Source organism: Suncus etruscus, chromosome 18 (genome assembly GCF_024139225.1).
Source record: "Suncus etruscus isolate mSunEtr1 chromosome 18, mSunEtr1.pri.cur, whole genome shotgun sequence".
Classification (NCBI taxonomy): Eukaryota; Metazoa; Chordata; class Mammalia; order Eulipotyphla; family Soricidae; genus Suncus; species Suncus etruscus.
Window position 1 is genome coordinate 2,429,196 of NC_064865.1, and position 8,821 is coordinate 2,438,016.

Here is an 8,821-nt window from a genome sequence, read left to right on the forward strand (position 1 = left end):
TGGAAGGAGCATCCCAGGGCCTGGAGCCAGGGGGAGTGGCCAGCTGTGGGGGAGCAGTGGGCAGGGCAGTGCTGAAGCTACAAGTCAGCCCAAAGGCCAGCAGCTCGGAGCGGGGTGCAAGCCAGAGGGGTGTGCGCGCGTGGGCGTGACCAGGGCGCACGGCTCCCCAAGAGCCGAGCCCGAATCCAGAGGGGTGTGCGAGCAGGGCTTAACGCGCGGGACCCCGAAAGGGCTGGAATGGGAAGAAGGAGGGGGGGCTCAGCTGGCTCCAGCAGGGAGGCAAGGGCAGGCGCAGAGAGGCCCGGGCCAGTGATGGAAGGAATGAAGGAGGGCGCAGAGTGCAGGCGCAGGGAGGGAGGCTGCAGGCGCCCAAAGCGGGGAGGCACGATCCAGCCCGGACCCGAGAGGGATGCCCGGGCAGGGGGGACCCCGGTGGACCCACGGGGAGGAAGCCACCGGAGATGTGGGCTGGAGAGAGGGGGATCCGCGCGGCAAGGCCGGAGGGGGAAGAGAAGGGGAGGGAAGGGAGGGCGGAGAGGCGATCAAGGAGATAGATAGGGGCAGCGGGGTCCCCCCCAGGCGGGGACAGGGGTCGCGGGGGGCTCTGGCCACCTCGGAAGCCGACGGGGGTCCCGGCGCGAGGCCCGTCCTTCGCAGAGCCAGGGACGCAGCGCAGGCGATGGCGATGGCGGCGCGCAGATGGAGCTCGGGCTCCTCCCGGGCCCCCCAAGGGTCAAGCGCGGAGGCGGGAGGGGGCGTGCCTCGGCCGGACAGGCAGGCGTGGGGGGACTCGGGCTCGGGGCGGAGCCCGCACCAGGCCCTGCCCCGCGCCAGGGGCTCGTTTCCGCCAGCTGAGCGGAAAGCTGGGGGCCTGGGGAGCGCAGGGGCGGAGCCTTTCCCTCCTCCATCATCCCTCCATCCAGCCCTGGCAGATCCTTCCCTGGCCTCCAGCAGCGAAATCAGAAGGAAAAACCCAAACCGGGTGCTGGAAAGCGGGGCGGCCTGCAGTCCTCGTGTTTGCTCCGTGTGGACCATTCCATTTCCTATATCATGCCCCAGCTTGTCCCCCACCTCAAAAACACTGGGAGCAACATAGGGGGTCACTTTATTAGAATGCAGGGACACATGTATGCGCGCACACGCTATATACATCAGCTCTGGGCGGCCGCGGAGGGCAGCTTCACGTAACTCTTCATGGGGGGCAGCGGCCGGATCTTGCGGCCAGCCCAGCCCCCCTTGCGATGCCAAAGCCCACTGGAAGGCCGCTTGCCCAGCCAGCGGTTGCGGCCAGCCTTGCCGATGACCCGCTGGTTATGATCCACGTTGGACACTCGACCCACCGTGGCGATGCACGTTTCCAAGACCTGCCAGAGACAAGCGGGGGTGGGTGGTGGGGGCGAATGAGGCTGGAAGGCAAGGGAGTGATGTGGAGGGGGCCTAACTGCAAGCTCTGAGGCACTAGAGAAGGACAGGACAGGAACACATCGAACCCTGGTGTGGGTTGTAATCTGAGTTGCAGGCGAAAATAATTCGTGGTGGGAGGTGGCACACTCAACTGTACTCGTCCCTTCCTCCTGGCTCTGCGCTCAGGGATCAAGCTCGTAGGTGCTGATCAGGAGACCACATATGGTGCTGGAGAGCAAACCTGGTCTGTTGTGTGTAAGGCAAGCAAGCACCTTACTGGCTATATCTATCTCGCTAGCCCAGAAAATAAATGTTATCAAATGAAAGCATACCTTTACCTCCCGCCCCCACTTCCCTCACCTTTACCTTTTCTTTTTTGGGTGGGAGGGTAGTTTGGGCCAAGCACCTGGTGGCGTTTAGGGCTTACTACTAGTTCTGTAGGACTCCTGGGGACTCACAGGAGACCCTTCCAATAGTAAATCAATTTTATTGTTTTTGGCTCACATCCTGTGATGCTCAGGAGTTACTCCTGGCTCTGCACTCAGGAATTACTCCTGGTGGTGCTTGGGGGACCCTATGGGATGCTGAGGATCCGTTCTGAGCTGGCCACATGCAAGGCAAGCACAACTATGGAATTAAAAAAAATTTTTTTTTTTTGGTTTTTAGGTCACACCCGACAGCGCTCAGGGGACCCTATGAGATGCCGGAATTCGAACCACCGTCCTTCTGCATGCGAGGCAAATGCCTTACCTCCATGCTATCTCTCCGGCCCCTCCAAATTTTAATTTAAAAAAGGTGAAAAATAAAGTAGAATGCACCTCCTTCCCAGGAGAAAAACAAGCCACTGCTCCCTATTTTGTGATGTTACTGGTGAGGCAGGAAGGAAAACCTCGCTGTAGGCAGTTCCTAACAAATCCTGGGAGGTCTGCAGGCCAAGTCATTCCCAAACTTCCTCTTGTGCCATGCCAGCTGTCATCCCTCCTCACTGCCCTTCCCAATCCTGTCACACACCTGCATCTGCCGCTTGGAAGGGAGCTGGATGATAGCTGTCCCATTGACCTTCCGGAGCAGGACACCACATGTCCCTGGAAACAAACAGGAAGGGAGTTTTGCATCCTTCACAGATGTAGTGGGGTGCTTTCGGGGGCCAGACTTTACACTCTGCCCTTGGGAATAGACAGGCTAAAAGCAGGGCATTATGCCATGTTTTTTTTGTTTGTTTGTTTTTGATTTTGGGCCATACCAGGTGACACTATGTGTCAGACATTGCGCTATGCACTCAGAAATTGCTCTTGGCTTGAGGGACTATATGGAACGCCAGTATTTGAACCACCGTCCATCCTGGATTGGCTACTTGCAAGGCAAATGCTCTACCGATGTGCTGTTGCATCAGCCCCGTCGTGCCATGTTTTGGGGCCACACACAGACACTGCTTCAGTTTCTTGTTTTGTTGTTGTTGGGCCACACCTATCAATGCTCAGGAGTTAAGCCTGGCTCTGCACTCAGAAATCACTCTTGGCAGTGTTCAGGGGAACTTATGGGATGCCCAAGATGAACCCCGCTTCAGCTCAGTGCAAGGCAAGCAAGGCAAGGACCCTATTGCCGTATTCCAGCCCCTTCAATTTCCTTCTTGCCTCTGCCAGCAGAGATGTGAGCCATGGGTTCAGACACTTGCATCCTCACACACCTCTCAGCATTCCAAGTAGCAAGACCCTAAGCTGCTCTCTTCCTCATACCTGCAGCTCGGATATATTGAGCCCCCCGGCCTGGTTCACTCTCCACATTGTTGACGAGGGTTCCCACAGGCAAGGCCCCAAGAGGGTGTGCATCCCCTTCCCGAGCAGCAACTAAAAGACAGAATTTTGTCAGTACAGAATACTCATGCCTCCCACCCCACACCTCTGGAGGCTATGTCTTTACCTGCCATTCGGCCTATCTGATTCGAATTCAGGATTATATCTCCCACTTGCATGTTTTCTGTGGCAATGATCCAGCGTTTCCGGTTGCCTCCGGCAACCAGAGCTATGTCTGCTGACCTGCTCCGGGAGAAGGTCAGGTGAGTGGATTGAGTCATCCCACACCTTCTGAAAAGCCACAGCACAATAATTTAGCCACGCCATGTCTCCAACTTGCCTACAGGGGTCATAGCGGATGTTGATGATCTTCTCCTCGAAGGGGCCTGGCTTCACTTCTTGCTCGGGCCGGAACCGTAGGAAGTCAATCATACGATAGCGCTGCTTGTGGCCACCACCTATCCCATGTACTTGAATTCGGCCTGTGCTTAGGACATGTGGGGACATGACTCAGATCAGATGAATCAGCTCCCAGGATTGAGAACAGGCTGGTCTAAGCAGAGAACAATGCTTCCCAACATTAGGACACAAATTGTAAATAAAAAATTTTGTATGGAGAGATAGCACAGTGGTGTTTGCCTTGCAAGCAGCTGATCCAGGACCTAAGGTGGCTGGTTCGAAACCCGGCGTCCCATATAGTCCCCCATGCCTGCCAGGAGCTATTTCTGAGCAGACAGCCAGGAGTAACCCCTGAGCACCGCCGGGTGTGGCTCAAAAACCAAAAACCAAAAACCAAATTTTGTATGTTTGTTTGTTTGGTTTTTGGGTCACACTCAGTGGTGCTCAGGGGTTACTCCTAGCTCTATGCTCAGAAATCACCCCTGGTAGACACGGGGGACTATATGGGATGCCGGGATTCGAACCACTGCCCTTCTGCATGAAAGGCAAACGCCTTACCTCCATGCTATCTCTCGGACTATATGGGATGCCGGGATTCAAACCACCGCCCTTCTGCATGAAAGGCAAACGCCTTACCTCCATGCTATTTCTCCGGCCCCTGTTTGTTTTTCTGAATCACACCAGAAGTGCTAAGAGATTATTCTTGGTTCTGTGATCAGAGACTTACTGGTGAACATCAGGGGATCATATGTGGTATCAGGATGCAGCCCAAGCTGGCTGCATGCAAGGCAAGCATCCTACCTACTTTACTATCACTCAGGCCCCAATAATAAAAAAGTTTCACAGCACACTGATAATTAGGGATGGGGTAAAGACTTGAAGCACAAACAATTATTACAAAGAAATTTAAACAAAATAATGACAATGCGTCATACTTTCAGATAAAACTTCCTCAAATTGATGACTTTGGTTTACGAATAGATAAATTTCAACTTCTGGAATTTTTGGTAAAAATTAGACTATAGGGGCCGGGAAGGTGGCGCTGGAGATAAGGTGTCTGCCTTGTAAGCGCTACCAAGGAACGGACCGCGGTTCGATCCCCCGGCGTCCCATATGGTCCCCCCAAGCCAGGGGCGATTTCTGAGCACATAGCCAGGAGTAACCCCTGAGCGTCAAACGGGTGTGGCCCAAAAACCAAAAAAAAAAAAAATTAGACTATAGACCCGTCCCCATCTGTCTTGTCTTCAAAAGCACATGTTGGAGGAAGGCTAGAGAGAATACAGCAGGTAAGGAGATTGCCTTGCACATGGCTGACCCAGGTTCAATCTCTTGTACTACATATGGTCCTCCGAGTCCAGTGATCCTTAAACACAGACCCAGGATTTAACCATGAGTACCACATTTCCCAAAATAAAAACATATAAAAGTACAGACAACTTGTCTATTACTTTGTTTTTTTGTGTGTGTGTTGTTGTTTTTTTCATTTTTGGGTCATACCCAGCAGCGCTCAGGGGTCAGTCCTGGCTCCAGGCTCAGACCATATGGGATGCCGGGATTCGAACTACTGACCTTCAGCATGCAAGGCAAATGTCTTACCTCCATACTATCTCTCCAGCCCCTTGTCTATTGCTTTGTGCTTCTTACATATGAACCATATGCAGAAGGCATTTCAATAAATGCCTTTTACCTACACCTCTCTCACAAAGTGAGGTTTATAAACAGACCTGGGGTCTACCATGTTTTCCCCCTTTACTGCTAAGTCCTCTTGCCCTGGCTCCCACCTGTGTGATTGCGACCTCCAGATTTCCTCATTTTCACTGGCATGACGGTATACTTGGTACGACTCTTCCAGGAGACTATCTTAGCATTAAGAGCCGCAGAGGTAAGAAATGGGCGATAGGGGAGCAGCACCGAGGCACAGGGCAGCTGGGGGGGAGCATTGTTTGTCACCTAGAGAGAAAAAGAGAGCTACTTCACTGGAAGGGTAACTGAAAGAAAACCATTAGAGAACAAAGAGAGAAGGCACAGAGCATGGAGCCCACTTCCTCATAAAATTGCCCAGCTGTCCACTAGCTCCACCCTTCACAGCCTACCCAAATGCCAGGCTGTACTTGACCAGGTGTATGTGTTGTGACCTCTTCTCCATTCATTCACTTACCTTTAAAGTTTCAATGCGATATTCTCTTGCTATATCTTCTTTCCAAATGGTTTTGTTTTATGTGTTTGGTCACATCCAGATGTGCTTACGACTGACCCTTGACTGAGCTTAAATGTGTGACTGGGATTAGCAAGGACTGAATCTAGGTAGGCCATTGCAAGGCAAATATCTTACCTAATATACTATCTCTGGAGCACACATTTTTCTTTTTTTTGCTTGTTTTGGGGCCCACACTTAGCATTACTCAAAGAATACTCCTGGCTTTTCACTTAAAATTGTTCCTAGCAGGCTCCAGAGATCATATAGTTCTGGGGACTGAACCTTAGTCAGTCATGCACAAGGCGTGCCCTCACTACAGTACTATAGCTCCAGCCCCATAACTTTTTATTTTTGGGGGGGGGCACACTTGACAGGGATTGTTCCTGGCTCTGTGCTCAGAAATTACTCCTGTCAGACTCAGGGAATTATATGGGATGCCAGGGATTGAAGCCAGGTTGGCCACATGCAAGGCAAATGTCCTATCTGCTGTGTTATCACTCCGATCCCCCATAATTGTTTTATTTTGGGAGCAGAGGCCTCACCCAGAGGTATTAGTATTACTCCTGGCTCAATGCTCAGGTTTGCTCCTAAAAGTGCTTGGAAGGTTATATATAGTGCTAGGGATTTAACACTGGTCCTCTGCATGTAAATCAAGTGTTTTAGTTTACTGAACTACAGCTCCAGCCTCTTTCTTTCAAATAGGACACAAAATTTTTCCTTTCTCAGACACCCCCCACACCCCAATCTTTACATGTGATGATGGGAATTGAGCCTAGTGCTCCTGCCTGCAAAGCATCAACTCCAGTTCTTTAATGAGATCCCCATGTCCCTAAACAATTCCTTTTTCTAGAACTTCCACATACGCATGCATCACCATCAGCATTGAGGCCTTTTGCCTGCCTGTATTATGTTTCTGTGGAGTTTTCCAGATATTAAGGAAAGAGATCATTTGTCTTGTCCCAATCTGTATCCCTGGACTCTCATAGAGTAAGTTGGTTTGCAATTTCAAATATGCTATTGCTAAACTCAACAGACAGCACCAAAGGTCCATTGGAACAAGACTTATTGCTGCACTTTTTGGTGATGCAACAACAGCTCAGTATAGATCTAGTGACACCTTACCTTAGGTACCTATTCTTTGTACCTTGACCTGTCTTCTCAGTATGACTCATTTTAATCGATATTTTAAGGTTACAAGCTCAAGATTTTTCAGAGTCAGAGATGTGTCTCAATGTGAGAGCACAGATCTTGCGCTTAAACACACACACACACACACACACACACACACACACACACGCACGCACGCACGCACGCACACGCACATCTAGACTAGCTTTTGAAGCTAGACTGTTCCACTTCAATACTTTGATATATAACTTTTGGAATGTTATCAGATTCATGGTTTTTGTTTTTGGGTCACACCTGGCAGCGCTCAGGGGTTCCTCCTGGCTCTGCTCAGAAATTGCTCCTGGCAGGCTTTGGGGGACCATATGGAATGCCAGATTCAAACCACCATCCTTCCACATGCAAGGCAAATGCCTTATCTCCATGCTATCTCTCTGGTCTTTCATGGTTTCTTTTTTTAAAGAAATACTATACTCAGGACTTAGGCCTACTAGCTCTGTGTGCAGGGGGATCACTACTTTTGGCGCTGAGGGAACCACTTGGGGTGCCGGTGCCCAACTCCGGGTCAGCTCACGTGCAAGGCAAACGAAAACCCTACTTCTAGACTATCTCTCCAGCCTAGGAAAGCGTTTTTTTTTTTTTTTTCCTGGTTTTTGGGTCACACCCAGCAGCGCTCAGGGGTTACTCCTGGCTCTATGTTCAGAAATCACTCCTGGCAGGCTCAGGGGACCATATGGATGCCGGGATTCAAACTACTGACCTTCTGCATGAAAGGCAAACGCTTTACCTCCATGCTATCTCTCTGGGCCGAAGCGTTTCTTTAAAAAAAAAAAAATATTAAAGGAAAAAAAAAAAGTCCAGTCTTTAGATTTGGCTTATGCGAGGCATTCAGTAAGCATCAGGAATTACTGAAACCTGCACATCTCGTTGGAAGGACCTAAAAGTCCTGTGACAGCAACATTTATTTAATCGAGGAGGAAACCAAGGCTGAGGGTGACTTATTCAAGGTCACGGGGCTTGTAAGACACCAGATAGTGATTCCAGAGAAGACTTCTAGGCCGGAGAGAGATAGCATGGAGGGAGGGCGTTTGCCTTGCATGCAGAAGGACTGTAGTTCGAATCCCATATGGCATCCCATAGGGTCCTCCCCTTGAGCCTGCCAGGAGCAATTTCTGAGCGTAGAGCCGGGAGAAACCCCTGAGCTCTGTCAGGTGTGACCCCAAAAACAAACATTAAAAAAGACTATTAATTGGCAGAGCTTTTGCCTTGCACCCTGCAGACCGGGATGGACCCAGGTATGATCCCCGACATCCCACAGGGTCCCCCGTGCCTTCCATGAGTCATTTATGAGTGTAGAGCAGGGAGGAACCCCTGAGCGCCGTCGGGGGTGGCCCCCCAAAAAACAAAAATTAAAATAGAGTATTAATTGGCAGGATTTTTGCCTTGCACCCTGCAGACCGAGATAGACTCAGGTTTGATCCCTGACATCCCGTAGGGTCCCCCTTTGAGCCTGCCAGAAGGAACTCCTGAGCACCGTCGGGTGGGACCGCAAACACCAAACGTCCCCCCAAAAGTCTTCTTGAACCCTCCCCTATGGCCGGGCGCCCCTTCTCGAAGGCCCAACAGCCTCAGCTAAGCAAGATTACCTGAACTGCCCGGGAAGCCAGACTCAGCGAGCCCAAAGCCCGGGTGAGCACCTGCAGCGCCATGAGGAATTCAGGAAGGATGCCTGGAGCGAGCTCAGGACGCCGCCATGACGCTCAGCCAGGCCGCCCGGCGCGTCCCTATGACGCGCCCATTTGGCGCCGGAAAAAGACGTCAGACGGGGGCGGGTTAACCATATAGCCCCGCCTCCTTGCCGCCTACCGGCCAATCAGCTAGGGTACATGGCACCACGTGACCG

General features: G+C 51.5%; 1 protein-coding gene across 1 annotated transcript; it reads right to left on the minus strand.

Annotated features, from left to right (window-relative positions):
* Positions 1–1,125: 1,125 nt before the first annotated feature.
* MRPL2 (mitochondrial ribosomal protein L2) lies at positions 1,126–8,706 on the minus strand. Its single transcript, XM_049764940.1, has 7 exons — positions 8,565–8,706; positions 5,378–5,546; positions 3,538–3,679; positions 3,325–3,440; positions 3,141–3,251; positions 2,416–2,489; positions 1,126–1,364 (listed from the first exon to the last, which is right to left on the minus strand). The coding sequence occupies exons 1-7, from the start codon at positions 8,625–8,627 to the stop codon at positions 1,152–1,154; spliced, it is 888 nt and encodes a 295-aa protein (XP_049620897.1). The 5' UTR covers positions 8,628–8,706; the 3' UTR covers positions 1,126–1,151.
* Between the last annotated feature and the right edge of the window lie 115 nt (positions 8,707–8,821).

What these genes read in the sequence shown, in the direction of transcription:
- MRPL2 (XM_049764940.1), bottom strand. Translation starts at nt 8,627, where the DNA reads ATGGCGCTGCAGGTGCTCACCCGGGCTTTGGGCTCGCTGAGTCTGGCT. An exon ending in TGGCTTCCCGGGCAGTTCAG is followed by an intron (nt 5,547 to 8,564) that starts GTAATCTTGCTT and finishes TTTTCTCTCTAG; the next exon opens with GTGACAAACAATGCTCCCCC. An exon ending in TCAGATAGGCCGAATGGCAG is followed by an intron (nt 3,252 to 3,324) that starts GTAAAGACATAG and finishes TCTGTCTTTTAG; the next exon opens with TTGCTGCTCGGGAAGGGGAT.